General features: G+C 44.1%; 1 protein-coding gene across 2 annotated transcripts in view; it reads right to left on the bottom strand.

Moving 5' to 3' along the window:
* MKX (mohawk homeobox) overlaps positions 1-17,068 on the bottom strand; it is a 61,932-nt gene that overhangs the window by 37,602 nt on the left and 7,262 nt on the right. For both annotated transcript variants that reach the window (XM_053410069.1, XM_053410070.1), the window contains exons 3-5: positions 13,053-13,212; positions 4,060-4,213; positions 2,462-2,797 (exon numbers count right to left, since the gene is read on the bottom strand). In XM_053410069.1, the coding sequence (XP_053266044.1) occupies positions 2,462-2,797; positions 4,060-4,213; positions 13,053-13,212 (650 nt within the window). The remainder of the gene's footprint in view (positions 1-2,461; positions 2,798-4,059; positions 4,214-13,052; positions 13,213-17,068) is intronic.

Here is a 17,068-nt window from a genome sequence, read left to right as displayed (position 1 = left end):
GAAAATGATAATACTTTGCTGAGGATTTAAAAAAAAGAGAGGAAAAAAAGAAAGATGCAAGTTATCTTCATGGCATTTACGGAACAGACTGATCTAAGATGGCCAAGATGTTTATAAAAGATAGTAGTAAAATAAATTCTGGAATATAATATATTTTAGAAGTAGATGCAAGGGCTCAACACAACACCATCCCATGTATAAAATAAATGTTGTTCTTTCAGTTTTAGTATGTGCGGGGTGGAGGGGAACCCACTAGAATTGTTTGCAGCTATGAACATGCTATGAATCTACCTCTTTGTTGCTTTGCGCTTTGAATAAAAAAAGTGTTGCAGTGAAAGGTAAGTGTGACTGCATGCTAAATAGGAGAGGTTCTGCACACATAAAAACAGGGAGATTAGAGCAATCGTGTAACAATTTGTAGCTTGTTTTTCCAAATGCTCAGCCCGTTAATGCTGCAGCGGTTATCGTACAGCTGCCGCAGCCTATTAAAAGAGCCTTTTTTCCCCACTCAAAGCTAAAATGCTGGCAGGCAAGAGACAGAGTCCAGTAACAATTTGATTACTCAAGATTATGCCCGTTTTTAAAATTCCAGTTGTGTAAGTATAGAAAACCAGAAGTTTACTTGTCTTAAGTTACCGTGTGCTCATTTGAACAACACTCATTTTAAAACTAAAATTTGGCAGGCGATTATCACATAATGTAGACCAAATGCACTTGGAATGTTGAAAAATAGCTTTCGAAAAACCAAGAGATTTCACTTGGAAAACACTAACTATGCAACCACAGCTCCTACTCTACGCAAAATGTTTTAGAGCACTATGTTATACTGCACCCAGCCATCCCCCTCAACTCAAGGTGTGATCATTTACTCTTCAAGTGGAAGACCTGCTGAAGTTCTGGAAATCTTGAGGATTAAACCAAACAGAACGTGCATGTCTGAAATCCAGCCAAGCAATCTTCAGAATCCCTACAAAAAGCCTTGAACAGCCTTCCCCAAACTGTTGCTCTCCAAATGTTGTTGGCCGTTGGCTCCAACCATCATGGCCAGTGGTCATGGATGATGACTATACAGTCATACCTTGGTTGTTGAACACCTTGCGACTCAAATGTTTTGGCTCCCAAACGCCACAAACCTGGCTTCCAACTGAGTGCAGGAAGCTCCTGCAGCCAATCGGAAGCCGTGCCTTGGTTTTCAAACATTTTCGGAAGTTGAACGGACTTCCGGAATGGATTCCGTTTGAGAACCACCTTATGACTGTATTAATCCAAGCATACCATATATGTGATAAGATCAAAGAAAGGATGCCCTGAACTGATCCAGTTTTAGAAAGTTTCAGTTATCTGTAGTTACCAACCCATTCCCCACAAGTCTTCAAGAATGAGGCACTTCTATCTTCCATAGCTGGGATGATTAATACCCCAGCTAAGTTCCTAACTGGTAATTTCTGCCAATCTGTATATGGACTTATCTGAAGATAGGTGTGCAGGAATATTTCAAGATCTGCGTTACCCATTTCAGTACTGGTGGCCTAAACTCAGATATCTTCCACCAGCACCTTTTCACTCTATAAGACGCACTTTTCCCCTCCTAAAAAGTAAGGGGAAATGTGTGTGCGTCTTATGGAGCGAATGCAGACTTCGCAGCTATCGCTGAAGCCAGGAGAGCAAGAGGGATCGGTGCACAGCGATCCTGCTTGCTGTCCTGGCTTCTGACTTAGCCCCACGCAGCCTCTTCCGGGCAGGGGAAACCTTCATCCCGCTGCCCAGGAGAGGCTGCAAGCGGCTATCCCATAAGCCAGGACAGCAAGAGGCTATCCCAGAAGCCAGATCCCTCTTGCTGTTCTGGCTTCTGGGATTCAGAATATTTTTTTTCTTGTTTTCCTCCTCCAAAAACTAGGTACGTCTTATGGTCTGGTGTGTCTTATAGAGCGAAAAATACGGTACTTTCGGTCACACAAACTCTTTTGTGCCTTTCTTGACGGATAAAACAGTACAGTGAGTGTATATCCACATGCTTGGATACACAAATTAAGAAGACTGTATTTCATAATCTAGTACCGAACATGGCTATCCAAGAAGGTTCTGAGTGAGTCTTGGTCACCCATAAAGCCACTGTATTTTAACTGAGCCGAAGTAGATCAACGAGCTGTGTCCTCATGTTGGAACTTATGACTGGTTTTCACATTTAGTTTATCATAGGAACACTTGGGAGGCTAACCAAGTCTTTCACTCTCATCCAAAAACATCCATCTGCAAAAAAAAACCCCAGGAAAAACCACAATGACCTACCTCACTAGGTTGCTGATGAGATGACTGCATTTTCATGGTACTTGCCATAATTAAAAGTGCCATGAATTATAAACACTCTGAGAAGACCAATTAGCACCACCAGGAGCCATAACATTTGTTTCCAGGTTGAATGAATGAACAAAACACGAGAGCTTGGGAAATTATACCCTACCTGTCCGATAGACAAAGTTGCCTTCAGTCTCGGAGGATGACGGAGACACCAGTTCCTCTTCAAATTCATTGGAGCTAAACGAACCCGAATGATTCCTTTGCCTTGTTTTTTCCATCATGGCTGCATTTGTGGCCATGACGTGCCTCAACGAGTCATTCAGGTAGCGGTTCAACAAGCTGTTTTTGTATTTGGGGGGCGATACATAATCCTCATTGGCACTTCCTTCTGGTCTAACTCCAGATTTAATTACTGAGCTTTCAGTCTTAATCACGGTGTGATGAACGGGCGTGTTGTATCCCCCTTCATTCATATGGCTTCTGGGAGGGTTTTCGCCATCTGAAGAGAGAAGATCCATCAGAGAACACCATTACCTATGTAGCTTCATTTTTTTTTAAAATTCATAATTCATCTTTTAGAGGATAAGTGAGATCAGACTAGATTATAAGAAGGGCCGTTTTGAAAATCCATTAAGATGCCGCCAGTCACTTCCCCTGCAGCATCTAAAACCAGTTTCAGATTATTTCTTCAAACTAGAAGAAGGGGTAGGGTATTTCTTGAGCACTCTTTTGATCTTCAATAAGAATTACATGGAGTGATTTATGATCAGCATATATTTTATATGCTGAACAGGACGTGAAATTAAATTTGGTCAAATGGTGTGGTGCACCATTTGAGAATCGCTGAAATCAAATTGTTGATGGGCATCTATTGATGACATGCAGGAGTGTTGCTGGTGTTTTGCCAGTGATCACCACCAATATTTTAGGGAGTAATGTAGCACAAGAGCCTAGATGAACCTGACTTTTTGGGGTGTCTGCAGTAGCATTATACATCTCATTATATATGATAAGGCTATTTTTAGCCATCTCACACCTTGCTTTTTCCTGTAAGACCAACTGCAGTCATTAACAGTCGTCAACAGGTTTACCACGCCTATCAGCCAATCACCCATTCCCACCACCCTTCTGAGTAATACCCCTCCCCACCCTCTCACTATATATAAGGGTCTGGTGACCTCTGTTTCAGTGTATCTGAAGAAGCGTGCATGCACACGAAAGCTCATACCAATAACAAACTTAGCTGGTCTCTAAGGTGCTACTGGAAGGAATTTTTTTTATTTTGTTTCGACTGTGGCAGCAAAGACAGCCCTAGGAATTGCAGCCCAATCTGACAAGGGATAGTTTCCACCTTGCAAAAGAGAAAACACAGTGGCTACCTAAAATTCATTCTGAGGAAGTGTAGGCAGATGGAAAAAGAGTTCCTTGAACTGCCATCATCTGGCCAAAATGGAGACAAAATGGACGAAGGCTCTGACGCCTTGTGGGTGCTTCCACAGAAGTCCTACAGCCATCAGCTGCCTGGATAGCCAGTCATAAAAACATTGTAAAATGAAATAAAAAGTACAGAGAGTAGGGATCACCTAAGCCCTATGGCTTCCAGGATTTCATCTTCCTCAAAGCCAGAATGGATGCTTCTTAAATTTTAGCATGCACATGTGTTGCAGCTTGCAGGAGCACCAGCTCCTTGAGAACTGTCGGCCACTTTCAATTTTACTGGCTTTGCTTGGACATCTACAAAAATATATATTGAAAACAAACCTTCTGAACATGAATCATCGCTGCTTACACTAAGTCTTTCAGCATTTCCTTGAACATACTTGTTGTACAGCTTGATTCGCAAAGCCCAGCTGAGGTCTGGTTGCCGGACAGTATTTTTAAGGCGACGTCTTGCATTGGCAAACCAGTTTGACACCTAAATAAAAGACAAAATGCATTAGTTTTCTCCCTCCTTCAAGAGAGAACTGAAGAGTTTTCTCATTGGCGTGTGTTTTATGACGCGTGAAAGAGAAACAAGTAGACTGTTCAGATTTTTATTTCAGCAAAAGCCAAAGTGAAAGCAGTACGAACACTGAAAATATTTAGTACTTAATCTAACTTTATTAGAAGCCACCTTTACGGTTTTAAGGTAAGCAGCTTAAATATATGCACAAGCCTTCATCCAAATGCCACGTCTATATCATCTTGCACTTCTGTTGCTTCAGAGGAACAAGGGAGAACAAAATACTGCATTGTCCCTCTTTCAGCAAGGAGGATGCAACAGGTTGCACTTCCTGTGACAATACAAACATGAAGCACAGCTGCAATTTCAGGGCTTCTGAGTGGTGGTTTGACACTTCCAATTTCTGCAGCCCAGCCATGCAGTCATGGCCTTCCGCTGGCAGTGGTTACTGATCAATTCCATACCTTCCAAGCATCCTGATTTTACAGGAAGAGACCTAGGATTACGAAAGTCACCCCAGCTTCTGATTTGATCCTGGAATGTCCCTATTTCGCCTGCCAGTGCTGCTGCCGCCGCCAAGCTCAAAAAGGAGGATGAGCCAGCGCTTGTCCTGAGCGATGGGGAAGGAGCACCCCGTTACCTCTCCTTGGCCACTGCTGCTGGCCTCCTCCCCTGGGCGGCTTGTAGCGGCTGCTGGAGAGCAAGCAAGGAGGAGCGGAGCACAAAGAGTCTCGATATAAAAATAAGAACACTTTGTGCACCCATTCTGATCTTGCCCCTTTCTAAAATGTGTTTATTGGTGTGTGTTGTATTTATTCTTAGTTTTAGATTTCGATTTATGTGGAAATTGTTTCCCATTTGGTTGCTTTTTTTTGGGATGTGGTTTATTTATTGTTTATGACTTTTGTAATTATGTAAATCTTGTTATGCTGTAAGCCGCCTTGAGCATTGTTTTTTTAACTGTGGAAAGGCAGCATGCAAATAAAAAATGATGATGATGATGATGGTGTAGCAGCGGTGGAACTCGCCCTTCTTCTGATAGGAAATGCTCTGCGTGGGGGAGGGATGGGGGTGAGTGAGAAATGCCCCTGTTTTCATATGAGGAATGTCATAGGGTATGCAATTCATATGTCTGACAGGCTAGCACAAGACCCCCTAATCTGGAGTCACAAGCACAGTCTGACACTAGGCAGACTGACCAGCTTTCCGACTCTGTCTAAGACCATTCATATGCTCAGCATCCCAGCGGGATACTTTTAATGTCTGCAGCAGTTGTCAAAGGCAATGTATTCGCTTGCCAAAGAGCAGCACGGAAGCATACCTTGGCCTTATCAGACTGCCACGTGCAACAACAGAAAGTAGGGTATTATCCATAGAGCTCTTTACAACAAGCAATAAAAAGGAGTGTGATTTATGTGCGTGTGCTACTATTTGGTTGAAAAGGCCAGAAGCAAGCACCACACTCTCAACATTTCCATGTCAAGCGCAAGCATTATTCATGCGAATATGAACAGCTCCTCTTTGAAGCATTCCAGGAGACTGAAAAATCTCACAAATAAAATAAGATAGCTGTTAAAAACAAGAATCCCCAAAGATTTGGATTTTGGATTCTCCCTTGCCCCTGCGGGGGAAAAAAAACCATAATCATTTTAGGTTGGGGGATCAAACTTTTCTATAGGTTCCAGAGCCCCTGAAGAGTAGCAACTGTTAGTAAACAGCCAAGTTTTGACAACCTCCCAAAGAAAAAAGCAACAGCCCCCTGGCCAACAAGGATAGCTGAAGCATGAAATATATCCCTATTATATAATGTGACAGACTAATATGTCTCATATTAGTTGGCCATAACCCAGCATCATGCAACATCAGCCGTGGGTTGTTGTATATAGTTCCAGCCCCACAGCCAGATTGCTGGCTATAGCACCAATCATCTAGTTGGGAAAGGGGAGGAAAGGGATGGATTCAGCTGCCTGCTCTCTTCTCACACAAATAATTGGGCATGCAGCCCTCACTCCCAGAATGGGGCTTTCCAGGCCTGGGAAGCAAACACTCAGTAGCCATTTTCACACACTGTTTCTTAAACAGCAAGGCATATGTCCAAGATGCAGGGGTAGCGAACATGGTGCCCTCCAGATGTTTGTTGGACTAAAATGCCCATCAGCTGCAGCCAGAATGGCTAATGGTCAAAGTTGGTGGAAGCTGCAGTCTGGCGCCATATTGGCTACTCCCAGCCTAAAGGCATGTGATGCAGCCACTTTGCTGAAGCTGAGCAGTCCCAGGTTTGATTAGTGCCTGTATGGGAGATCTCCGCCCAAGAATCCAATGTAATACCAACTTGAGTTTCATCATGGAAGAATAGCAGGATATAAATAAGTGTGTGCGCGCACAGAAGTGTGTGCAGTGCTTTTCAGGTTAGGGAGACTTGACTAAACTAAGGGAATAGAAATTATCTACAACTCCTGACGAGGACGGTCAGAAATCAAGAAGATGGAAACTTTACTAAGGAATGGGAATTTTTTATATACATAATTTATCTTGGAGAACACTGTAAACAACTAAAAACTTTGGCACGATTGTAACAAGACTTGTAATGTAACAAGAACTGTGGGAAAATAGGGAATTTCAAGAAAATTGAGAACTTATAAGATGCAGTAAAAGAAAAAGGGAATGTAAATGGAACCCATGGAGGGGTAGAGGGAAGTTCAAGGATTCAGGGAATCTTTTATGCGTATGATTATTACGAATACTATTTGAATATAAATGTTAAATGTAAAAACTAATAAAAAATGGTAAAAAAAGAAATTACGTACAACTCCTTAGTTCCTGATACTTACTCCTATAAAGTGTTTCCATTCAGCATATGTGTTTCCTGGGCTTGGTTTCATTTAAAAGTAGCAGCCCCATTTTCCAAAACAGCAAAATAATGTGCCTATCTTTATCTTATTTAGCTGGATTAATATTATCATTGTACCACATCCCATACTACACATTGTTAATAATCACGAAGGGGGCTGTAACTTAAAATACTCCCCCTTTCAAAGTAAGTTGCATCCTATATATGAATGTGAAAACCTGAATATTGCATGATCCTTAGCAAGCCAGAACCAGTCCATTAGTCATACTGTGGCAAATAACTTCATATTCAACAATAAAGCCATTCATATTTCCCCTTCTGGAAAGAATGTTCCTTCATTCCCCCCCTCCTTAAATTCATAGGAATGGCTAAACCCAAATTTAAAATAAAATAAATCCACCCCTACGGGAATAGGGCAAATGAAAACATGACATATTCATTGCAAATTAGCAGGACAAATTGCTAGCCTCCAAATTGGAGGCTAATTGGCGAGATAAATATAGGCTGTGGCTTTTAGACGGATATGGCTTCCTGTTCCAGTTCTGCTAGTTTCAGGAGTATAAGGTTTCGAACTCTAAAGCAAAACGGGAGGGCTGGCGGCTAATAACTTGTACTACATACTGCTCCATTGGCTTTGCTAGGGTTGCATGAATATAATCAACATTCAGCCTACTACGTTTAGGCTGAGTGGTTCTTTTCCCAAGTCTTCTCTAGAGGCCTGGGGCCCTTACAAATTTCCTTTCCACCAAAGAATCAGCTTCCACAGGAACAGACAACCTACATCAGGTATCCCATCAGCCTGCGTGCTATTGGCCAACTACCCCGGGACCTACCAAACTCTTCTGTAGAGGCCATTTGCCCTTCTTGAAAGTTTTTTTCCCCTACTCTCAGCCAAGTTTGTATCACTGAAGACAAATTAGGATGCTGCAGAATGCCTTTGCCTTTTGTTTTGTCCTCTGCCATGTGGTCTGCACCTACAGTGTCCACTTAACACATTGCCAAAAAATAAAAAAATGAGAGCATCACCAAAATTGATGACGTCTGTGTGCATATGCCAATTGAGTTCGTGCAAATTCCTATAATTTAAATAGAAATACAGTACACCTCCCTACAGTTGAGAAAACTGCCCAGGTGACTGCTCCGTCTGCTGCCCAGGTGGTGCTAACTACTGATTAGCAACTTCAAGGGCCCTCTTGCTCTCTTCTTATAGTAAAGGTAAAGGGACCCCTGACCATTAGGTCCAGTCGCGGACGACTCTGGGGTTGTGGCGCTCATCTCGCTTTATTGGCTGAGGGAGCCGGCGTACAGCTTCCGGGTCATGTGGCCAGCATGATTAAGCCGCTTCTGGCGAACCAGAGCAGCGCACGGAAACGCTGTTTACCTTCCCGCCGGAGCAGTACCTATTTATCTACTTGCACTTTGACGTGCTTTCCAACTGCTAGGTTGGCAGGAGCTTCTTACAGTACTTCATCTTTAAACCAGACTTGGACTGCACAGCAGAGGACTGTCCTATATAAAATAGGACACATCACCACCCCACACCTCTCCCTCCACCCACTGGCCAGGTTTCCACACCCCGCTAAGTGGACCAAGTCATGCAGTTGGTGGCTAGTGGCCACTGGACACCTTCCATCTACTTGGCTGGGGCTAAGGGAAACAATTTCAGAGCCAACAGGAGCCAGAATTTTTTTACATTTGGCTGGTGAAAAGGAACTAGGGGGTCTTCCAAAAGGCACACTGTTGGTTTGGGGAGAACTAATGGCATTTTTACAGCTAAGCACTTGTCTGCGTGCTTGCCTAGTCCCCTTTTCTGGGCTTGTACAGTTAAAAGAAATCAATACTGCAAACATGCCATGCAAACATACGTCTCTAGTGCAGTACTTCCTTGGGGGCCTGGATAGCTCAGTTGGTTGGAATGTAGTGCTGATAATGTCAAGATTGCAGGATCGATCCCTACACGGGACAGCTGCATTGCAGAGGGTTGTGCTAGATCAGTGGTTCTCAACCTGTGGGTCCCCAGGTGTTGGACTACAACTCCCATCATCCCTGAGCTCTGGCCTTGCTAGCTAGGGGTCATGGGAGTTGTAGTTCAACATCTGGGGACCCACAGGCTGTGCTAGATGATCCTCAGGGTCCCTCCCAACTGTATGACTCTGATTCCTCATAAACACACACACACACCTCCCTAACTGTAAAACTCCCTCTACTCAGGGAAGTGCGAAACACTATTTTAACTTTCTGTAGGATTTCCCTTGGTGCATGAGAACTGGTTTTGTATGTATGTGTGTTAATGTAGATGGAAGTGAAGCAAGAGTTAAGAAAGCAGAAGACACAAAATAAAAACCTTGGGGATGCAGGGACGATAGGGACAGAGGAAACAGCCAAAAGTACTCAGCACAGAAGAAGAGAGAGGCCCACAGGCAGGAGAGCACATCTTTTAAGTAGGCTTACTACATTTAATTGATTCAACACATCTTGATTTGACTAGAAACATTTCCCCAGTTAAGCAGTTTTAAAAAGCCACCATAATGCAATAACAAGACAGGCTACATTGTAAAGAAAGGGTGGCCTTGCATCCTAGCTGATGGGTGACAAGTCCTCCATCTGAAGGGCTGTCAGATAATGTTCGCTGTTTGAAGGCCTTGCTCACTTTGAAGGCCTGTGCAGTCCAGGTCTGCTTTAATGATAAAGTGCCACTAGAAGGGAGAGCAGGAAAGGCCTTGAAGTTGACCATCAACGGTTAACACCTTGCCATCCAGGAGGCACACAGGTCACCTGGTCACAATGTTGTACAGTGGTACCTCGGGTTACGTACTTAATTCGTTCCGGAGGTCCGTTCTTAAGCTGAAACTGTTCTTAACCTGAAGCACCACTTTAGCTAATGCGGCCTCCTGCTGCTGCTGCCGCGCCGCCGGAGCATGATTTCTGTTCTCATCCTAAAGCAAAGTTCTTAACCCAAGGTACTATTTCTGGGTTAGCGGAGTCTGTAACCTGAAGCGTATGTAACCTGAAGTGTATGTAACCCGAGGTACCACTGTATCTGGAACAACAGTAGTACGCACTGGGAATCTCATTTTCTGCATGCATGTATTACATGAAACAAACACATGCACATGCAATTTAGCTGTGATTCCTGCATTGCAGGGGTTTGGATTAGATGACCCCTGGGGTTCCTTCCAATTCTACATTTCTATGATTCTCCATTATGGGAAGATGTATTGCATATCTATTTAATTTACAGTAATTATTTCTAAATTTGGATCTATGCGCAGGGCAGTATCTAAATAGATCTGCTAGCCCAGGGCTTTCTGCTTGCACATCCTAACTTCTCCCTTTCCAGATGCCCTCCCCAAATGTGCCTCAGAGGACTGGGGGAAACCCTTGTAACCAATTTAGGTGTCACCAGGCACAAGGAGAGGAATTTCCTTTGCACAGCCCAAGGTCCTTGGAGTAGCAGATTTATTTATTTGCACACCACCCATATAAATTACCATATACAGATGTTACACAATCTGCATCCTCTTGCAATTTTTTGTTGTGGCATTTATCAGTGTCTAAGCAGCCACCCTATTATCTGAGTAATTTTGTCCTGCGCAAGGCAGAAGTGGAAATGTCCCCGAAGACCACACTCACAGTCTCTAAATATTAAAACTATATTTTTTCTTTATATGCGAATATGCGCAGGTGTAACCAGTTAATTAGCTAAAAACTAACATGATTTTTGTAACTGGTTGGCTGCCCAGCTTTTACTTGTTAGCAAACACTTCTTGAAGTGGTATGCATGGAACAAACAAAGATACTGTGATGAAGGGAAGGCTTGACAGAACAACTTAACATAAAGCTGTGGCTCAAACACAAGGACAGCAGGACTGAATAAAGGGAACACAGCAAGTGTTAAGGAATTGGACAGATTGATGCGAAGAGGAGGAGGCCAATCTAAGCTTCAGGAATGCAAGCCTAGGAAATACAAATCAGGAAAACACATTTTATTTTGGTCTCCTCCAGAAATGTTCTGGCACTTTACGGTGCTAGATTAAAGCCAGTTATGCAGCACGATTTGATAATCTGGAGTGTGCAGCTTTTGGGAACAAGAAACGATTTTTTCCAAGTAGATGTGAAAACATGACCCAGTTCTCACAGATACATCACTGTCAATTTGAGTCAGTTTGACTGCAGTGGGGCTGTTCTGCAATCCCTCCGGTGTGATTTGTGATAGTGCCCCTGCCTGTGTGTCTCGGAGGATCAGTTCTTTGTTAGCAGTAATCTGCTCTGGACCACAACTTCATTCTTTCCTTTCCCTTGAATGATGTGTTTTCATGCAGATGTGAGAGCATTTCTGGGCAACGTGTGGAAGGAGCATCTGGATTATTATTTTTTTGATATTATTTTTTTGCTTTTGGACTACATGTCAACCAAGACAGATCTGCAGACAACAAAGGAAGTGTTCTTTTATCAAACATGCCATTTCATTTCTGAAGAACATAATCCCTGAGAAGTCAAGAAGGCACGGTTCAGAAAACTTTGGCCCTTAAGTGCTCGCTAACCCAAGTTCTCCTAAAATGAATGGAGGCTGGACAGTGTTTTGTGAAGGGTGTTCCCGAAAGGCTGCCATGAACTTTGTGCTATAATTATCTAGTTGCGGAAGGCAACTTTGTCCTCCAGGAACCCCTCAATCTTTGGCTTTAAAAGGGGTGTGGGGGTACCAGGCACTGTCAGGACTCCCCCAAGAAATTTTGCTGCCTGAAGCAAAGGATAAAATGTGCTCCCCATTTCATGTACAGAAGCTTGATTGTAATAAAACCTCAAAGTGGTTTACACAAAGAAGAAACCCATAAAATTTGTATAAAAATAACTATTTGAAACATAAAAAACCCAGTCGAACGATAGGCTAAAACCCAGATTAAAACATATGCCAACCTTTTACATGTCTGGATAGGCTTGCCAAAACAAAAATGTTTTCAGCAGGCACTGAAAAGAGTGGAGGAAGCTGCTGGCTTGATGTTAATAAGCAGGGAGTCACAAAGTATGGGTACTGTAGGACCAAAACATCAATTTCTTACAAATGCAGAGCAGTTTTTACGTGGAACCTGTAACAATGCCAGTTCTGCAGACTGGAGCAGTTGAGTGGGTTTACATGGGTGATATAAGCTGTCTTATACACAGTAAAAACATTGGCCCATCTAGTCTAGTAATGTCAACACTGACTGGCAGCAGCTCTCCAGGATTTCAGGCAAGGGTCTCTCCCAGCCCGACCTGGAGATGTTGGGGACTGAGCCTGGGACCTTCTGCATGCGAAGCAGGTGCTCCACCACTGAGCTACAGCCTCTCTGTTGAATCTTCCTTCAACGTTGGCGTTGAGGGAGCAGCCTCCAGTGCACCTGAAGGCAGCAGGTTAGTTTAGGGAAGAGAGGCCACGTGATACACACAAACCAATTTCTCCTCCCACGGCCTTGCTGCCATCTAAGTTGGTCTGCTTAAAGGTAGGGCTGTCTCTGGGTAACAAGCCTTTCCCTTCATATAACTGGCATTCTTGCAGTCTCTCTTATCTGAAACGAGAAGTGAGCTGGGTTGGGAGAAAAAGGCGTGGACGAAGAAGCAAACCACTGGAAGAAGGAGCCTGCTCCTTTCCCAAGACATCCCTTTGTTCAGGCAAACCGACATCCTGCAAAGGGAGCCGAAAGCTGCTGTGACTCACCTTTCCTGATCCTCCACCCAAGATATGTTTCTCCCACCTGAGCTCTCTTCCAAAATCTGAGCCTGGCCGAGGAGGATGTAGTTTGGGCAATGATATATAGGGAGATGCCTCCAATGCGATTATGTCACACCTTGGTTTAAAAACATGCAGATCTGCTGCAATCACAACTAGTTTAGCCTGAAGATGCTCAGTACAAGTGGGGCAACCAGGCCAGTCTTCAGAGATGGTGTGAGTCACACAGGTAACGGGGCATAGCTCATTCTTACCTGCACCAAAGTCATCTGGGAGCCAAGAGCCAGCAAGATCTTCTCGGTCTTAGTGGGATATGGGTTGTCTCGGTGCTTGTACAACCACTGCTTTAGCGGCCGCGCCATGTCCTGCAATGCCTGGCGCTTGTGCCTCACTTTCCCACTGTTCTGTCGGGTACTGCACAGTGCAAGGAGAAAGAGGTAGGTTTGAGAGGATTATAGCCAGGTGGGCCTGTCAGCATGCCCTGTTGTCTCCTATCTTCCTTACTTTCAGTACCATAGCACAAAAACACTAGGCAGTCAAACTCCAAATCAGATGTAGGGTGGGGAAACTGGGAATTTGTGAAGGGGAATGTCTTGGGGAGGGGGTATCCTCCATGCCAAATGGAAAAAGATGCTGGAGAAAAAGAGATAAATGCTATACAAGTCCTGTGCTTACTTAACTCTGGTACTGTATAGGGCACCAGAAGGCCTATTTCAAGTGGCATGATACTGCTTTAAATGTATAGTGCAGATGGGCCCTTAGTTATGGACCACTTCAGTTCCATAGCTCTGCCTGTTGATTCAAACCTTCTGCCTGTTGATTCAGAAGTGAATCCCACTGTGTTCAATATGACTTGCTCCCAGGATTTCAGTGCCTTTTAGTTAGTGTCTGTTAGTACTTGCAGCTCCCAGATATCCTTACCACTATACACTATTTCCAGCAACCGTTGGAAGCAACATAAAGAACCTGACCGATCAGACCAAAAGTCCATCTGGTCCAGATGTCTCCAAACATCTCTGAGAAGCCCACAAGCAGACAAGAGTTCTTTCTACAAGGATCTAAAGAAACTGCTGGAAACCGCCACCCCCACTTTTAAATTGCTTCATGGATTAAAGGAATAGGTGAGAATCTGGATGTGCAAATTATACATAAGTAAGTATTTTTCAGGTTTTTCCACCAAAGGTGCTCATTGGTCACAAATAAGCGGAGAAGGACTTGCCTCATCTCTATTTCTTTTTCCTAGCCTGAATGGAACACCATAATGACATTAAGGAATATTTACGTTCGCATTGCATTTGTTTGCAATAAGCAAGCGAGATTCAAGGCCGTCGCTCAGGGGCCAGAGGCGGAGGACCTGCCAAGCTGAAGGCTTCAGTAACTTGAACTGTTCTGCTACTGCAGCTCTGGAGCCTGCATACGGTCTCTTAGCATCTTATGAAAACAACAAGCCTTCCCCGAGTAAGGAAGCTGCTGAAACGCTGCCTGACCTTGGAAGAGCGATTTAAAATAATAATTCTTAAAGAGGTAGACAAAACAGTATTTGCTAACAGAAAACACTTGGTATTTGACATAAATAACTCTTTCGCCTCTTCTTTTATGTTGGGTGAGCCTGCAGACTTTGAGGGGGATTCCCCTAGTGAGCCTTGGGAGGGGAGAGAGTTGAAGGTAAGTCTGGAATCAGAGCAAGCAAGTACAGCACAGCTGATGAACTCTCTCTCACACACACAGGCCATCGCTTCAACTCTGCCTTTTATAACAAGAACAACAACAACTTATTAGTTATTATTATTTATTATTATTTATACCCTGCCCATCTGGCTGGGTTTCCCCAGCACCCTGGGCAGCTCCCAACAGAATATTAAAAATACATTAAAAACTTCCCTAAACAGGGCTGGCTTCAGATGTCTTCTAAACATCAGATAGTTGTTTATCTCTTTGACATCTGATGGGAGGACATTCCACAGGGCAGGCACCACTACCGAGAAGGCCCTCTGCCTGGTTCCCTGTAACTTGACTTCTCGCAGTGAGGGAACCACCAGAAGGCGCTCGGCGCTGAACCTCAATGTCCAGGCAGAATGATGGGGGTGGAGACGCTCCTTCAGGTATACTGGGCCAAGGCCGTTTAGGGCTTTAAAGATCAGCACCAACACTTTGAATCGTGCTCGGAAACGTACTGGGAGCCAATGTAAGTCTTTCAAGACCGGTGTTATGTGGTCTCTGCGGCCGCTCCCAGTCACCCAAGGCTCTCCATCAGTAGCGCACAAGAAAGCATGTACCAACAGAGGCATGGGAAGAACACCAAAAGGCATACCAGCTCCAAGTTAAAATGGCCTCAGTCCAACATTATGTGCACCTAGCACTGGGCTGCTGCACACAAACTGCTCTGGTAGACCAATGGCAGCAAAGTCAGATTACTGGTTATGGTTAAGTGCCAATCCAGAGGTGGAATCACAGGGATGCATTCGGTCCTCTGCATTCTCCCCAAACCACCCCACTTGGGGCTCAAGTTCTTGGGTGGGTTCTGTGTGCAGCAAGGCATGCATTCCAGAGCAATGTATAAAGCAGCCTTCCCCAACCTGGCGCCTTCCAGATGTTTTGAACTATGGCTCCCATCAGTCCTCGCCAGCAGGGTTGGGACCGTGATGGGAGTCCCACGATGGGAGTTGCAGTCCACACCACCAGGAGGGCATCAGACTGGACAAGCAAACCTGCAGTGAGGGCTGCAGAATCGGTTTTGATCATTCCCAAGGTGTGGGCTTGTTCACTCCTCGTCAGAGGAGTGGAGGGGGTAAGTGTAACTAATGCAGGGGTCCTGCAAAACTTCAAGGAGCCAAAATAGGGCCAGTCTGACCATAGCCTTCCTCCCGTAGAAGACTGCTTATTGCAAAAATTGCTGGGTGCTTATGAATTACCAAAAAAAGAGAGCTAAATTCCAGACAGAAGCTCTGCCACTGTCCCTTTCAAGTCCCCCCCCCCCCCGCTGTTATCTACAATTAATATCAGCACAGACTGTTAGAACAAGACTTTTTAAAAACAGGAAAGGAAGATCCAAGTCCAGCTTGTTTTGGTATTAAAGCCGTCTGAACATCGGATTACTCAACATGTTGCAGCAGTCCGTTTCCCATGCTCCTCTCCAATGCTCCCAAGCACACATCTGTTTATGGTCTAGTTGCCACGAGAGCACCACCCTTCCTCACATGTCAGGAATTTGCACATCAAGATCAAGCCAATCTTAAGTGGAATTAATTTGGCCTTCACTCACAATCCAGTGATGATAGGCCATTAATATTTTAGCTCTGTTCCAGATAATAAAACACTCATAATGGAAGACGTGATATCTGTTGCCAGATAATGAGCTGTACCTGGAACTTTTCACTGGGTGAAGGAGAAGGTTTTGCTTGATGGAATGAATGCACATTCCTACACCAACAGAAGTCCATCCAGTGACAGGTATTAACAACCTTTTTAGACATCTGCTGGTTTTTCTTGCACATCTCAAGAAATGCCAAGCCCGGTCTTGAGCATCGTTCAATGGGACTTTCACCTACGTGAGTCTGCATAGGATTTCAGCCATAGTGCCCTAAACAACCGCATGCACATGTTCATCTCTAATCACAACCTGATTAGATACAATGGGAAGTTTGTTCCTGACATTGAGAACCAACCAAGGATATTTTGAAGGCCAAAGTAGAAAAACTACACACACACACACACACACACACACACACACACACACACACTTTAGGCTGAGGCATAATCCACCTGGATGTTCTGCTGCACACAAGCCCTGTTTTAATATCTTCAAACTGCTCAACAGCATGGCTCTGATTCATTTCACTAGGACCTGTGCAGGTTAGCTTCCACGGGTCGGATCTGTCCTTCTCCCATTCTGCTACCCTAATGACTTGCGGCTTGAGATTGTAATACCAAATCACTTCCAGAAGGTGCTGCTCTCAGGCTACATCTGCGGCTTGTTCCATATCTGTCCCCCCCTCCCCAAAATTCCCAGTTCTCACCTTTTTTTTTTTAGCCTCTTGGGCTTTTTGCCTTCTAACACTTTATTTGAAATCTAATTCTGCCTGAATCAGCTGGAAATAAAATCTTGATGAAACACAATCACCCTCTTGCCAACCTGAAATGCTATTAGAAGTATGAGCTGATGCAATCTTTTAAAATTGGTAACTCAGCTATAAAATATATTGTTTCGGTCTTTAGCATTCTGGACACCTCTTAAGCACCGTATTAAATTTATCGAGTTATCACTTGACTA

Source organism: Podarcis raffonei, chromosome 12, assembly GCF_027172205.1.
Source record: "Podarcis raffonei isolate rPodRaf1 chromosome 12, rPodRaf1.pri, whole genome shotgun sequence".
NCBI classification, from domain to species: Eukaryota; Metazoa; Chordata; class Lepidosauria; order Squamata; family Lacertidae; genus Podarcis; species Podarcis raffonei.
This window is presented reverse-complemented; position numbering and strand designations above follow the sequence as displayed.